Source organism: Cyprinodon tularosa, unplaced genomic scaffold (genome assembly GCF_016077235.1).
Source record: "Cyprinodon tularosa strain WSP-4 unplaced genomic scaffold, ASM1607723v1 ctg374, whole genome shotgun sequence".
Classification (NCBI taxonomy): Eukaryota; Metazoa; Chordata; class Actinopteri; order Cyprinodontiformes; family Cyprinodontidae; genus Cyprinodon; species Cyprinodon tularosa.
In genome coordinates this window covers 430,886-447,977 of record NW_024039090.1, presented here as the reverse complement: position 1 = coordinate 447,977, position 17,092 = coordinate 430,886, and the positions used below count along the sequence as shown (strand labels likewise).

General features: G+C 38.9%; 1 protein-coding gene across 13 annotated transcripts in view; it reads left to right on the top strand.

The window, feature by feature from the left end:
- The window catches only part of LOC119790907 (calcium/calmodulin-dependent protein kinase type II subunit beta), a 129,645-nt gene extending 122,239 nt beyond the window's left edge, over positions 1-7,406 (top strand). For all 13 annotated transcript variants that reach the window (XM_038296659.1, XM_038296668.1, XM_038296672.1 and 10 more), the window contains 2 exons: positions 2,427-2,663; positions 6,328-7,406. In XM_038296659.1, coding sequence (XP_038152587.1) covers positions 2,427-2,662 — 236 coding nt within the window. In that variant the 3' untranslated portion in view covers position 2,663; positions 6,328-7,406. The remainder of the gene's footprint in view (positions 1-2,426; positions 2,664-6,327) is intronic.
- The last annotated feature ends 9,686 nt before the right edge of the window (positions 7,407-17,092 follow it).

Here is a 17,092-nt window from a genome sequence, read left to right as displayed (position 1 = left end):
TATCTTTAGGATGCACTAGCCTCTGTTTCAAGCCAAACCAAACCCTTAAACAGAGGCTAGTGCATCCTAAAGATAAAACCCCCAGACCGAATATGAGCGGAGTGGTATATGCTGTTCAGTGCAGCGAGGAATGCTCTGATCTTTATATTGGCGAAACAAAACCACCTCTCCACAGACGCATGGCCCAACACAGAAGAGCGGCCGCCTCTGGACGAGACTCCGCAGTACACCTACACCTTGTGGACAAAGGACATTCTTTTGGGGACCAGAATGTCCATATTCTGGATAAAGAAAATAGGTGGTTTGAGAGGGGCGTGAAGGAAGCCATCTATGTTAAGAGAGAAAAACCAACTTTAAACAGAGGTGGTGGACTCCAGCTTCCAAAAACATACAATTCAATCATAGACATGATCCCTTCCAGATATCACCAAACCCCCCACCCCATCACAGAGGAACGAGGGACCTACCCGCCCCAGCCGGTGAACAATACCTCCTTAACGACCAACCCTTAACAATCATAGACAGGTTTCAGGTATTACAGGAGACAACCCCCCCCCCTTAATGGCAATCCCCCCTTTAACGACCGACCCCTAGAATCATAGACAGGTTCAGATATTACAGGCTAACGATGGAACTAACGACCCATTCATCGGTTACCATTGCATGTTTCCAAGCGATACAAGGCGTTGTCTATATAAGACTCAAACTCACTGCGGATCCAGACATTTGAATTGAGAAAGCTTCCTGGAGAGGTGGCGAAACGTCTTCAGATCTTGAAAACCAAGTCCAGTGGATATTTTTTGAATTTTTACGGAATAACAGAGAGATGCTTTATGTAGGAGGGGTGAAGGGCTACAGTCTAATGATGCCTTCATTTGCCTTTGTTGCCATATACAGTGATGGCCAGAGGTACAGTCACTATCATTTATTAAGTGTAGCTCTACTTCATAGTTTTACTCAAGTACTCAATAAGTAGAAATTGTTATTCACAGAAATACTTAAGAAAAAGAAGTTTATTGGTTAAAAAGGTTGCGCAAATGCTTAAAATGAAATAATCAGGCAGACAAATATTATACATTTTTAGTGCATCTCAAATGTGAAACACAATACGAATACACATTGTGGAATAACGGATCTATCTTCAAGCATCACACGACAACCATCACCAAGACTTCTATAAAGCGGTTTTAACAGCTTTGGTTATTAACACAACAGTGACTTCAGCAGGGTTGCCAGATGTCACTGACTCACGTCCTAGATGTACAAAATCTCATCCAATTTGAACCAAAGTCTATTAATCTCTAAGGCCATAAATCTAAAGAAAAAAAAATGTTTAACCCATAGATGGCCATCCTAAACGGCCAGATTGGGAAACATCCCAACCTGGCAACAATGCACGCAAGACTGGAAACGTAGCCTTTACATGCAAAACCCCATCATTCACCACAACATATGTTTGCTATATATTCCAACATAAATTCACCAAATATAAGAGGAACATCGTAGTTTATGGAAGTAAATCTGTGTCGCTGGGATTTGAATAAAAAATGCCACTGAAATTTAAATGTTGTATGTTTGTACTTACTGTTTCAGTGTTAAAATATTTTCAGTACACATTTTTGACCTAAAAAAAATAAATCATTGTCATTATTTCTACACAGTTGAAATTTAATTTGTTATTTTCTCTTCAAGCTAAAAATTCACATTACTATTTCAAAATGATTACATTTTCAATACTTTTTTTTGAATTGCTAACGTCTGTGACCTGAAGTAACCCTTCCCTTTTTACACTGAATTTAGATGCCGAATTTAAGACAGTGAAAATGAGCCAGTTGAATCTCAGGAGGCTGAAAATATTGAGTTTAAATTTTGAAAGGTTGAATTTTTTTATATGCAGATTTTTTAAATACAGAAAAAATTAACCTGAAAAATAAGTATTGAAAATGTAATCACTTTGAAATAGTAATGTGAATTTTTAGCTTGAAGAGAAAATAACAAATGAAATTTCAACTGTGTAGAAATAATGACAATGCATTTTTTTAGGTCAAAAATTTGTTCTGAATATATTAAAAATGACACCATATGCCAACCGTCAAAAGGATGAGCATGACAAGGAAAATTTCGATTAAAAATATTTATCGCTTTACTTTCGGAGATGGACTTTCATCTGGAAATGAAATAAAAAAACATTAAAAAAAAGAAGAAAAATCGAAAAATAACTGAAAATAAACTTGAAAAATTAAAAAAGAAGTGAAATGAAAAAATTTGTGAAAACCACAAAGTGTTGTTTAGATTCATTTTGAAAACGGGTTTCAAAGTTTCATTTCTGTTTTGAATTTTTTTTTTTCACTTCCATTGACAAAAGCTGTTCTATCTGTGCAAAAATAATGGAGCAAAATTCACTCCATAGTTCTCCTTTCTCTCAGTCCTTTCCAAAAACAGCAAACCCATCCACACCACCATCCTCAACCCGCACGTGCACATGATCGGAGAGGACGCGGCCTGCATCGCCTACATCCGCCTGACGCAGTTTGTGGACAGCCAGGGCCGTCCCCGCTCCAGCCAATCAGAGGAGACCAGAGTATGGCACCGCCGGGACAGCAGGTGGCAGAACGTGCACTTCCACTGCTCGGGAGCCCCTGCTGCGCCGCTGCAGGGATGAGGTAACAGAGCTCTGACAGGATGCAGACTGCGCTTCAGAGAATCAGACCATGATAAATCACTTTGACATGTTTTCCAACTTTTTGGTTAAGATAAAGTGTACAAACATTTCAAGCCTGTTGATTAAATCCCAAAGTCACTTCTTGATTTCCCTACTCTGCCCCCGTAAGATTCCTGATGAGACAAACATCTTCCGTCCGCAGACCTCTGCAGATTTTCTGCCAAAATAAGTGTTAAAATCTGGTACCATATTCTGAAAAATTGAGATTTCCTCTCATTAAAGCAAAACTGTGTAACTTTTGACCCAAAATAGTAGCTTAATTTTACATATATAGCTCGATATACAGCATATATGAATGTTTTTGTTCTAGCTGCCCTTCACCAAAAGGTCCCCCCCCCAGGTGATTTAATGTGCTCATCTTGACATAATTTATCACCTCCTTAATAAGCCTCTCCCCTCTAAACCAGAAGGTGGCGGCAGAGATACTTTGAGGTGGAACATTCTAAATAATTCAATTTAATTGTTTTCATATTAACCATAAACTAACAACAAAAATGCATTAATTAAGTATTCACATCAAAACACTGACAACTAAAGATGACAAACAGAATCCATGGGCTTTTCAAAATAATTCATTTTTTCTGTATTTTATTTTTTTTAACATTGTCCTGTCTGGCAATGTGGCAATAAGAATATTTGTCTAGATAACAAAAAGAGCCCAACAGATTTTACTTTCACAAGTGGAACAGTACAGCTATCGCCATAGTGTTCTGCTTTATTTATGCATGTAAATAACTTTATTATGATTATGCAGGGAGTATTACAGATTATAAGGACACTGCAATGTAAATAAGAACAGGAAAGGAAAACCAGGAAATAGGAGAAAAGATGAAAGAAAAAAGAGATAAAAGGGAGATAACAACTTAACGTCCTCAGTCTGCTTCATCACTTTTGAAGAGATGTAAAAAGAACAGCAAAACCAACGTATATAGTATAAGAGATACAATAAAGTGGCACCTCACTTTTCCTGTATTGATTGAGAAGAAACAGGAATGCGTCTCTTCAAGTCATGTAATTAGATGTTTTCTATGTAATAACAGATAAAAAACAAATGTTTGACCCATTTAATGTGTATGCAGGTCCATAAATGATTAATTTGGACATCATATATGTATAAATATATGTGTAGATGTTGTTTGACAAGGACTTCATAGAATCTGGTCCGTTTTCAATGATTCATTTGAAAATTTGGTGGATTTGTCGTTTGGTAGATTGCGTGCTTTGCATAGAATGTCCCTAAACCTGGAAGTTCAACGTCTAGCTCCCCTGGTGGCCAACATATAAAGTTTCTTTTTTTATTATTATTATTATTTTTTTTATTATTATTTTTTTTTTTTGGGGGGGGGGGTTATTTTTTATCATCAGCTTTTAAGTCAGAAACTAAAGCTTTGTGCTCATGCATTTAGTACATTTTATATATTATTTCAACAACCTTCATATAAACTGTATTTGTACAAAAAACCCCAAAAGAAACCAGTATCATGGTGCTGCCACCACCATTTTTCACTGTGTTTAGAACAGCTGTGTTTTTCTTAGATTTTTGAATAGTTATAAATTTGTTTTATATCTCAGAACAGAGGGACCAAGCATTTAGGCAAGACAGACAGTGGAATTATTCAAAAGGCGTTTATTAGAACTACGGGCTGCAGATCGGCTCTAGCAGTGGCTACAGTGTCTGTCACAGGTAACTCTGGTTTGCAAGTACAGTCCACGCCCGTAGAACGAGGTAGGATCCAGCCAGTGGGCTGCCAACAAGATGCGGCAGGTGCCGCCCAGAGTGTCCAACATGCTGTAGCCTCGGAAAATGAGCAGGAGTCCAAAGAGAGGTCAGGCAAACAGGTCAGGAACAGGAAGGCTCAGAGGTTGAGAGGCAAAACAGGATCAGGAAATCAGTACTAAGGTACGCTAAAAACAAAACTGGCTAGAGAGAACAAGGTAATCTGGCTCTGATGTCTGGATGCAAGCACCTTAAATAGAGGCAGGAGCAGATGGATCAGATGAGCAGTGATGAGAAACTAGGCAGAGTTAGACAGGTGAATGGAATGCGTAATTAAGCCAGTCATCAGTGCCAAGATCATGACAGTTTCCTGGTTAACGCATTCTGGTTAACAAGATTTTATACAGTCCTGCTTTTTTTCTTTCTTTGGAGATGAGGAATCTGTCTTTCATCCTGACCCCTTCAGCAACACACAGGGTTACTGCAAAGGATCAGTTTTAGAACACGATGAGTCTATTTTGGCTATCCAGAAAAAAAGTGGATCAATCTTTGTACTAGAATATTCTGTCATGTTTGTGGACATTAAGATCTAAAGAGAATCTTCATCTCCTGGAATTCAGTGAAAGGGGGGAGTCCGAGTAAAAAAAACATGAAAGAGGGGGTCACTCCAGTGGCTGGAAGTTGGAGGGGATTTGCTGGGAGTTGGAGGGAATTGGGCTGCTTGCTTTGAGCAGCTCTCGTGGGAGGGATTTGAACAGATAATAGAGCGAAATAATACAGCACACTGACTATGCCCTGGATTCTTTCCATGTTGCTCTCCATTGTTTACTTTCCTGATTTCTGTCACACTAGTGACATCATCAACGCAAACCCAGTGTGATGGTGTCACCAGACACGCAGCTGTGGGGGGACAGAGGCTATGCAGGTGCCAGCGAGGAGTTAGAACCAGGGAGCCAAATGCCGATTGTTCGGCCAAAATTTGAAAAACACGCTTTAACCCGGTATTTTCATTGGGAAAGAGACTTTGGTGACTAAAGTAGACATGAGGCATGGAAACAGAGCCACAGCCGGGTAGGAGAGAATCTATAGATGGACTAAAAGGGTAATCAAAGATGGATAACAAAAACAAAAAATCACAAAGGAGGATGGACTGCTTTGAAATATCAAGTCTGCATGCATAGAACCTTCCAAAATGTATTAAACTAAACTGTTTGTGTGAGTTTTTATATGCATTTTGACAGACTTCTAGCATCATCAATGGTACCTGTCACAGATATTGTCACGATTTGGCTATGGTTAGTTGACCCAAAAGCAGAGGCAGGGAGGCAGAGGTGAATCTCTTGTGGATTTAATAATGACTTAACAGAAAACAGAGGCAGGTTATCCAAAAATCCAAAAAGAAAACAAAGTCCAAACAAACATGAAACCAGGAGTCCAAAAATCCCAAACATGAAAACTAGTCTAAACGTACCAGAAACCATGGAGACATCAGGGGTCACAATCATAAGGAGGAAGGCTCAGAGAGACGGAGTTGGAGCATGTTTGACGGTGTTAGACGAGGACCCAGCAAAGGGGAACTGAAGAGAGAAGGCTTTTAAAGGAGACTGAGACAAAGAGGGCTAATGAGGAAACTGGGAGCAGGTGTGCACAGAACAAGAGAGGGAAAGAGCTAGGAAAGAAGGAGAACATAAGAGGGCAGCAGAGAGCAACAAATAGAAACCTGGAAGACTGGAAATAACAACAAAATGATAGTTAAATTACTAGGACTAAAAAACATGGGGAAAACAAGGAGTAAAGTAAGACTGAATACTCAAAAGAAAAACATAACAGAAACCTGAAAGATATTTTGTTCTTCCTCTAACTTATTGCCTATTCTTCTCTCCCACAGCCACCCAGAGGAGACAGAATGGAGTCAACGATCCGAGAAAAGGCTTCAGCTCTGAGAGAGATTTGCAGGTGGATGGGGGGTGGATTTGAGGATTTTTGGGACTGGGCGGATTGTCCTCCTGCACTCTGCACACCCACCTTGTGCTTCTCTCTCTGCAAACCATTGCAGACAGTTAGGGCAACACCTAACTCCCCCAACCTACAGCAGCAGTGCAATAGCAGCTGTGACCAGGAAGCTCTTTACGCCTGCGTCTCCTCTCCAGCTGGCCTGCATGCGGCCAAACACCCGGACTACTCCTTATCCTGTCCCCCCGACACGCGGCGCCCTCCTGTTGATGCTTTTCCTCCTATATTATAAAGTTATGGTTCTAGATGTTATTATGGCTGCAGTCTCTTGTTGTGCTCTTTCTACTGTACAGTATATTTATTACCTGTTTTAATCCCTCTCTTTCTTCTTTTTTATGAAAAGCATGACTCCTACCTGTACTCTTACTATTATGGCGGTTGGTTTTTTTCTCTGCACGACAAAAGCTGCCTGTGTGAAGCGAACAAACAGAACCACATCTCTTACATAGAGAGAAACGTGGGTGTATTTAACTATGTGTTTTGTTACTTCTTTGTTGTTTTTATCCTCTCTTTTATTCTCTCTGGAGTGTTGTTGACCCCTGAACCGACGCCTCCGTGTATTATCTGAACCCAACCTAGCTGCTCTGTGAGACAGTGAAAAAAACCATGCAGCATGCTACGATATTCCTGTTGTTCTTAGCAGTTGGCGTTTACACCCTCCTGCTGTATATGTATATTTCCAGTTTCATTGTGGCAGTATTTACTTGCATGAGTTAATGCATCAATTAATTCAATGTTGCTGTGCATTTTACTGAACTCCTCCTCTATCGGACTGAACTGCTGGTGAGCTTCAATCTGTTTCCTGGGTTGAGTTGATGCAGATTATGTTATAAATTCAGTATGAAATATGGATGTAAGCTTTTATGACTATTTCCTTGTCTCATGAACAGAGTAAGAATGGCTCTTTACTGTTTATCAAGCAAAAATAAAAATAAAAAATTTCCTCTCCCAGTTGTTTATTTTTGCTGTTTACATACTGAAAAACTATGTACACGTTTTTTTGTCACATTTTGTGATAATGCACCACATTTCAATCTATTTAGATGGGATTTAACACGACAGATCAACACTAAGTTGTGTAATATCCCTTAGCAATAGCCCTTAGTATTACTAAAGTAATACTTCTTCGAACTAAATTGGAACATTTTTAAGTTTACTAAAGTATACTTTAGTAAACAATAAAGTAAACAATAGTATAGTCAAGTACAGTTGACTATACTATTGTTAAGTATATGAAATATAGTTTAGTAAACTCTAAGTGCAGTGCCTGATTTTAAAGGAATAGTACACCCAAAACATGATTAGCCTTCATTTTCTACTCACCCTCATGCTGAACAACACTCTGGAGTACTTTTTTGATATCTCAAATGCATCTGGAGATCTGGGAGGCTTCTTGTTGTCTGCTGACATTCAAATAATGGAGGTCTATGGCAAGGGCGTAGGTTTGATTTGAACTTTGGTAGGGACACTATTGGTTGGGTGTCATTGGTGCTATGAAATATGCATGCCCTTTTTTATGTTTGACATGAGCATCAGTACTGATGAGAGGAATTCATTGTTTAAAGAGAAAAGCATCATTTTGCTACATTAATAAAATTGTATAAGCACTTCACTCACTAGATGCTGTTTATCAATGTTTGAAGTATCAGCGGCTCTGAAGAATGTGGAATTAGGACTGTTTTCCACTTTGAAAATGGTTTCATTTGAACGACTAAGAGATAAGGTAAACACAGTATTTTCTTTTAAAGATATAGAATTGTGCAGAGTTAAACCCCACTCTTTTTACCTACTATGCTCTCTCTGTATTAAGCAAAATAATACATTCATTAAAATATTAACTTCACTATAAAAGTTGAACATCTGGGCTTTAGTTACTCTGTGTAGCCCATTTCATGTATTTTATCTGGGGCTCAACAAATGAATCATATTAATTGATTATTTCAATAATCGTCAACGAATTTAGTAAGTGATTCATCATTAACTGGAGAATAGAGACTCTAAAACATAATATAAATGTAAAATGTGCCTTTCTCCGACAGAGCAACCCACTTAGATCAGTAATTATACCAAAATTGTAAAAATACAATATATATATATATATATAAGATTAAAAAAAAAATTTTTGTCTGTCAGTATTCTCCATCCAGAACTCCTCATGAGGAAATATTTTAGTATCACCTGGTTTATTTAGACATCACCTGAAGCACTGAAGGGCAGCTGCTTCACCTACAAGCTGCCCTGGATCTTTATTACTGCATATCTGTGTTTCCTATAATCATATAATGTATAAGTGCGTTTTTAATAGTAAAGGATTAAATGTAACACAACCTTTTATCATCGTCCTATTCCTTACTGTCTGACTGTTTAAATAGCTCCTTATGTCTATTTTCTGTTTTAGTGGCATCATCTACAAACACAACACTGAGCGTGAGCCTAAGTGTATTAAAATATAAAATCACTATTAACAATTATAAAAGACAATGTAACACTATCTTATCTGTAATTTAATAATATCCAAAATAAACAGCCAGATTCAAGCATTTTTACCAGACATTAATTTTTATAGTAATTTACTTATAGACTGTGTGGAAATCTATTTAAGATAAAATCAATGTTAACATTCTGCCTCTGTTTGTTCTTGTCTTTATCCTATTTCTAGAAGTAGAAATAGTCAATAAAATAGAACTATTATTATGTAGAACCCTAATTATGCTTTTAAACGATAAACAGCAGATGTTTAGGCACCATTTCTTGTTGTTATCCTCTATAAGAGAAATAACACCCGCTAATAATTATAGCTGAACTTCCTCAAAGAGTCATCAAAAAATGAAAACAGTAATACTAAATATCGGTAAAAAGGAAACCCTCACATTTTCTTTTTCAGTCGGCTGTGGCTAAGAATCAGAAATGTTGATGGCTTACAGCCTTTATTTATCCATTTTTCCAGCAGTCTTCAGAACTCCTGGCTGACTCAGAATATTTCGTTTTATAAAAGAAAAAAAAGGTTTTTGTTTTTAGTGTACATGATATTAATTTTTTTTATTGGGACTAGTTTTGTAGCCTAATATTAATTGTAGTAACCGCGGCATTCTAGTGTGAATACATTTTCAATTTTGTGCTCCAAGCACACTCGGACTAGAAAACAGGCAATCAGAGAGAAAGAAGGCGGAACCTAAGGCAGAACAACCAATGAGAGTGGAGTTAAACAGCGCAGCACAGTTCCTTTCACGCTGCTGCGTGAAAGGGACAGGAGAGACCAGGCAGAGGAGCTGCGAGAGGAAAAGAAGCCACTGCTGCAACAACTACTGCTGTAAATTATAAACATGTTGCTCACATCCAATTATTGGTAGGGACAATTAGGTCGGTTCAAAATGTTGGTAGGGACATGTCCCTATGGTCCCTATGCAAACCTACGCCCATGGTCTATGGTGACCGAGACAGAAAGGTCCATAAAAGTCCACAAAAAACGTGTCAATATTCCTCCATACTGGTCGTCCAATGTATTCCAAGTGTCCTGAGTGGGTAGCATCCAGAATCTACTCGAAACGAAGTCATTTAGAATGTTTTTAGAGCATAAACAGTAGTGTATAGGATTTCCTGAAAGCGTGCACATGCGCGATCACGAGGCCACGGAAGCCGGCAGACCAAACCAGATGAAAGTGCGCATTCAGCGTCTGCTCTTCCAATAATGCAAGCGTAGAAGAAGAAATGTGCTGTTTACCTGTGCAAAGACAGAAACAACGAAAGAAAAATGTCTGAGGACTTCAGTGTTGAGGAAGAGCATAAGTTCTTTGCCGAGCTGAATGCGCTGGTTTGGTCTGCCGGCTTCCGTAGCGTCGTGAACGCGCATGTGCGCGCTTTCAGGAAATCCTATACACTACTGTTGATGCTCTAAAAACATTCTAAATGACTTCGTTTCGAGTAAATTCTGGATGCTACCCACTCAGGAAACTTGGAATACATTGGACGAGCAGCATGGAGGAATATTGAAACGTTTTTTGTGGACTTTTATGGACCTTTCTGCCTCGGTCACCATAGACCTCCATTATTTGAATGTCAGCAGACAGCAAGAAGCCTCCCAGATCTCCAGATGCATTTGAGATATCAAAAAAGTACTCCAGGGTGTTGTTCAGCATGGGGGTGAGTAGAAAATGAAGGCTAATCATGTTTTGGGTGTACTATTCCTTTAAGTATGAAATTAGTGCACTTTTAGTATACTTGAATAAACTATTTTTTGATAAGGGATATAGCGAAGCGCACGTAAAGACACAGTATTTACTGACTTGAAAATTTCTAAGAACATTTTTAGGGTCGGCCACTTGTTGCGTGGTTCTGCTGCAGAGTTTGGTTCACCTCATATCAGAAGGTAGGAGGGAAAAAAATCAAAAAGTTTAATGTATAATGCATGAGAATTGCAAAACAGGCTGCCAATCTGTTTTGCAGCCTGTTTTGTCTCGCTCGGCTTGCCACAGGTTTGCCTGCTGTGTCCAGCAGCAGCAACCCAGACTGACAGCAGCTCATTGGATCATTTGGATCACGTGTAGCCTGGTGCCGCAGGGCTTTACCGTATTAACAGGAGAAGCGGCACATGTGAAATTAGACCCTGTCGTTGGACAACATGCGGTGATTTATTAATGTATTAAATCAGGTTGGGTTATCAGGGAGAACATGCTAACTCCATGCAGGAATCAAACCTGTAACCTTCTTGCTGCAACACAGCAGTGCTACCCTCTGCGCCACTGAGCCCCATTACCAGTTCGTTTGAAGGATAATTTCATGTTTTCAACCTTTGAATAGAAACAAAACACTTGTATACAGAAGTAGGTATAAAAAGAACATAAATTCACAAGCAGATGGGTAATAATTCAGACGTTTCCATGAACAAAAGATGTGATCAAATGCGAATGCAATGAACATTTCAGTTCAATTCATTCTATTTGCATAGAGGCAATTAATAACATGTAATCCTACAGGCCAATTTATGCTTCTGATGCATAGCCCCTTTAACAGTCAAATCTGTCTCTGTGCAACCATCGTCGCGCACCTCAAAAAAATCCTGACTACGAGTCGGACGGTTGCAAACCAGCGCAGACCTCAAGCAGAAGTGCGCAGACAAAAAGCAGCTGTGATTGGTCCTTATTATTAGCCTGACGTAGTCCTACTCAATTCTAGTCAGAATATGAGTCTGATACTGCTCCATAGAGCTGTGATTATGGGGCGTGTTTTGAACGAACCAGGAAAAAAAATGCCTCTGCACTCAATTGGATAGACCTACAACTAATAAGAGCAACGGAGTGCGTGACGTATGTTAAGCGACGCATAGTTGTTGTCAACAAAAATCAAAGCGTGCAGTTGCACGCCTAGAATAAGAAGATGAGCCTTGATCGCGTTTCTCTGTTCCTCTTTTAAAATTAAATTACTGTTGATATCTTCTAGAACAGACCTAATAGCAGAATCTACACACCTCAACTCTCCGGCGGCAGCCATTGTTGTTGTCACCCAAGCGTGCTTTGGTCACGTGGTTGATTACGTTACTGTTGATCATCTGTCCATAATCGTATAAAGCCCGCCCTGACAATTTGATTGGCCCGCCAGATATTGTGCGATCATACTCACGCTACTGTTGAGCAATGCCAGACCGAACTTCCCGACCTCAAACCTTGTGGGCGGGACTAAGTTCGGAATGGCACCCAGGCTAACTTATTATGCCTTTCCGGCTGTCTGTGGGGTCGTCCTTCTCGATTCGGTGCCGGGGTGCGCCATTTTTAAAAACAGAGTAACAACTTACTATGGACAACTACGACAAAAGGTTAATCGAGGAGGTTTGCTCCATTAACAGAACCTGTTCCTCTTCGATATCTAGTGACTCTAGATCCATCTCTGTGACTGTGATTTCTTGCAGGCGCGTCAGATTTCTCGAATAGGCTCCCCCTTGCGCATTGGCGGGAAACTGCTGTGTTTTCTTAGAAATTCCAGACCGAAGGTGCAGAAGCATACCAGATAAACTGTTTCGTGACCAGACCCAAGCGACATTTGATGTGTGCAGATGCAGAAGTATAATCTGCCCTTAAGGTTCATAGCAGAGTCAATCCAGTCAGATAACATGTCCGCTACAGAGGGGTATCAGGATTAAATAGATCTCCAATTATTAATTCAGCAGTCATTTTCAAAGTGCTGGGTGTACTGGTAGGATGTGGTGATAATAGTGAGCTTACTATTCACACATAGAAAATTACAGAAGGAATTCAACTGCCAAACTATGTCAAACCCCTCAGCTGTAACTCGCATGCCTATAACACAAGGTTATTTTTAAGAAACACAATCAGATTTTTGTGCCATTTAACCCACCCAGAAAAGCAACAGGATAAAATTGTTTCCCTTTCTCTATCCAGGCCAAAGTTATAAATTTAGTCTTTTAATCAGATGAAGGGTCTCTGTGGAAGCCAGGCCTTGCAGAGATGAGTACTGCGTTATCTTCTGACGTTTAAGCTGTTAATGTTGATGCCAAAGACCTTGACACTTTTTCCCCCTTTTTTATCAAACTTCAGACGAGGAATCAGAACAAAACTGATGACGGAGCTGAAGAATACTGGTTCATGGAATCGTTTTTTCATTTAATAGGCGACTGATTACTGTAAATAATAAAAGGTCAGTAAATAAATAAACTGACTAGTCTTCCTCTTTCTTCTCTCTCGACTCCCATTCTTAGAAGAACACTGTGCCATGTTCATGACTCAATCGTTTTTAGTCTGTTTACTGTCACCTTCACCTTAACACTCAGCAGCTCAAACAACAACTAAATCTATTTGAAAAAGATTTATTTTTAATGCAAATTAAATACAGTTAAAATACTGTAAGTTGATAAGTTTTAATAGATTTACATCACATATTGTCACACGGATGTTGACATCAGATTACAATGCATTCTGGGTAAATGCTGTATGTGAGGCAGGGGCAGATTTAGGAAATTTGGGGCCCTAGGCAAATACAGGCAGGGGGCCCTCTGAATTGAGAAGAAAACACATAAAACAGATCCGTTATACAGATAGAGAAATTTTAATAGAATAGACATCCATTATTTGTTCTAGGTTTTTTCCCTTTCTTCTTGCTGTTTTCCTTTCTATGTTTTGTACTCAGCTAACTTTTCATGCTGTCTCTAAAGGAATGAAAGATTTTTTCCAAGCACTAAGCTCACCTACCAGTCCTTCTTTTCACTGTAGACAAGCCATGATCTGCTTCTCTGTTCTCCATTTTTGATTTGGATGAAATAATATCTGCATGAATCATGACAGCAGACAAGATAGAGGAGAGCAGGAGGCGGGGTTACCAATCTACTCGCTCTGGAGAGCAGAGTTCGCTGCTTTTAGATGTTGTCGCCAGAGTCTCCAGTAGCAGAAAAAAGTCGCTAGATTTGGCGCTAGGTGCTTTTTTGAAATAAATGTGCTAGAGGGGTCCTAAAAGTCACTAAATATAGCGACAAAAGACACAGCTGAGACACACTTAATATTATAAGTGTTCTGATGTCATTTTAGCAAAAGCATTTTGATCAAAAACATAATTAATGTGCTGGAATAAGGAATAGTTGAATTAAGGAGTTTTTCAGGGCTGCACTTTGGTCTAGCTTGTATCACTGTGTACTTGCAGTAAGAAGGTTCTGGGTTCAATTCCTGGCCCGGGGTCTTTCTGCATTGAGTTTGCATGTTCTCCCTGTGCATGTGTGGCTTTCTCTGGGTACTCCAGAGTCCGAAACTATGACTGTTAGGTAATTTGGCTAAGAAAAAAATAGTTAGTGTGAGCATGGTAGTGTGTCTCTGTTTGTTCTTTTCATTTAAAACATTTGTTCTTTGCTTGCAGCAATAAAGGCACCAAATGCACTCCTTATACTCACGGCTGTCAATGGTTCAACAAAAAACATGAAATCAGAATAATCCTGATCATCAAATTCTCAGAATGTTTGAAAAGCTTTTTTTTTTTTTTATAAAGTCACTGCTTATACAGCTACTAAGCAAAAACAGTGATATTCACTTTTACTGTTCGCCTCTGGAACAGTTAAGCTCATCCATGCGATAATAAACTGGACTGGACTCACAACACTTCGGCTATTTATAAGAAAGGCCAGAGCAGACTCTTCCTACTGAGGAGACTCAGGTGTTTTGGAGTGCAGGGAGCGCTACTAAAGACCTTCTATGACGGTGGCATCAGCCATCGTCATTGGAGCTGTCTGTTGGAGCAGTGGCTTATCTGTAGCTGAGAGAAAGTGGCTGGATCAGCTGATCAGGAAGGTCATCTGTGAGACTGGATGCCCTCTGGACTCAGTGCAGGATCCTAACTAAATTAACATCTCTGTTGGATAATGTCTCCCGCCCCATGCATGAGACTGTTGCAGAACTGGATGCAAGAGCAGAACTGGTGCTGCACCGTAAATGCACCAGGGAGTGTTATCACAGATCCTTCCTAACAGCAGCTGTAAGACTCTATAACCACCACCAGTGGCGTCCACAGACATTTTTGGAGGCAGGTGCTCAGGTTGAAAAAAGGGCACCTTATACGCTTCATGGAGCTGCCAACAGCCAAACACTGCCTGATGCTGAGGTTTTAATGATCTTCCGGAGTCCATTGGTAGCAATGCCACATTGGTGTCACTTAAATAGATAACACTTTCAGATCAACTATCATAAAATCCAGGATTCCCAAATATCTTTAAGTCACTTGGGTATAAATGACAATCTGCAGATGAACTAAGATTTACATTTAAAATATGAAAAACCACAATCTATTATCTAATTTCAAGTGCATAATATGTAATAATCTTATGTTAAAGGTTAAACACTCTCATTCCACTGACAGATCATCTTATTTTCCCTCTCAGATTAAGTGTGAATACAATTATTTTATGAAAATTTTACATTATTTCAAGGCAGTTTTGGCAGTCCCAGATAAACAGAAATTGGAAATGCAGCATCTTCTACTCCCTCCGCTTTAACTGAATACAACTTTATTAAAGTAATTTATATGAGTTGTAATCATTTGCTTTATGCTTGCTTTTAAATTAAATGTTAAACAGACAAAATATAACTTGTTTGCTGTAGTTATCATAAAAAGTCAAATAGATGTCATCAGGGAGTCCCATTACCGAAAAATCAATTATTACATGTATGAGATACTTTAAGTGAATTTTTTTTTCTAATTTAATCAAAGAGTTGAATTTAAAAATGTTTCTTTGTCCCTGATAGAGGCCATTAAAGACGTTATGCTGCGAAATAACCGGTTGCTAAAGGAGGTAAATACGTTTGTTTAGTTACCTGGATGGTTAGGTGGCCTTCCACCAGGGCAAGGCTCTATGAAGGGTTAGGGTTAAATTTCAAAAATCTAGACTCTTGGTTTGATAGGCTTTCAAATTCATAATTAGTATTTTGGGCCAAAGACAAAAAAACCTAAAACACATTTTCAGGAGGGTACTTTTTTGTCCAGAGGGGAAATGGGCAGGTGCTTGTCCCTGACCACCACTGTTCCCAACAACCTCAATAAGTTTGACATTTATGCTGATTTTGCACAGTTTCTACTTTAGTGACTGGAATAACACGCTGCTGTCATTTTGCACATCTCTGGTGTTGGTGCTATTTTCAAATATCCATTACTGCAAAAATGTCCACAGCTGTATATTGGTTATTTATTCTCCAGGCGCACAGTTTTATATTGTTAAAACACTTTACAGTTCAGTATTTTATTCTTTAGCTTTTAACTCTTCATTCTTTTATTCTTTTTTCAGTTTTTCACAAAGGTCAGATTCGGATCGGCCGCATCGAGGACTAAGGCCTCCATTCAATAATCGGGCACGCTAACCACTGCGCCACCTGCACACCTCTATGGTGTTATTCTCATACATTTTCCAAAGGTCCATATTTGTGTCACCATTTTCATCTATAATCTTTTGCCGCCGTAAACACCAGAATTTCCCCATTGTGGTAAAATTAAGGGATTTTTATTCTATTTTATTCTATCCAACACATGCAGCAGATCTTATGCAATACCGATATGTAATGAACAGGAAAAGGTGTTATACTTATACATAAATTCATTTTGCAGACATTCACCACAGCTTAATCATTACTCTAAGGAATAGCAAAGTCATCTTTGAGTCAATGTGAGGGTCATTACCTTGTTTTTTCCATATAACCAAAGCTAAAAGGACAAAGGTTGACATTTATTGCTCTATTCTGGGTGTTGCAGTGACAAACCTGAACGCCTAAATGTACTTAATGTGAAAGTACAATAGGTCACACATTAGGGTGTCTTATCTCCAGAGAGTGCAGTATTGAATCAGCAAAAGCCAATTTGTTTTGGAAGCTTATCATCTGTCTCTGCTCATGAAATACTACATTGTCCTGAACGCTGACAGAGCAAAATGTCTTAAGATGAGGGTTCAAATAATCAGAAATAAACAAATTTTTTTGGTTGTTGTTTTTTTTAAGAAGTAGAAACCACTAAAAAAACCTGTTTTCGTCTCATTCTCATTCAAAATAAATAAATTGACACACTTATATTATCAGGACTTTATCTGATAGAACAAAACAAAGTAATTTAAGGAAAATCTATCAGGAAGTCCAGAAAATGTGGCTAAAAGCTTTAAGCTGGTCCAA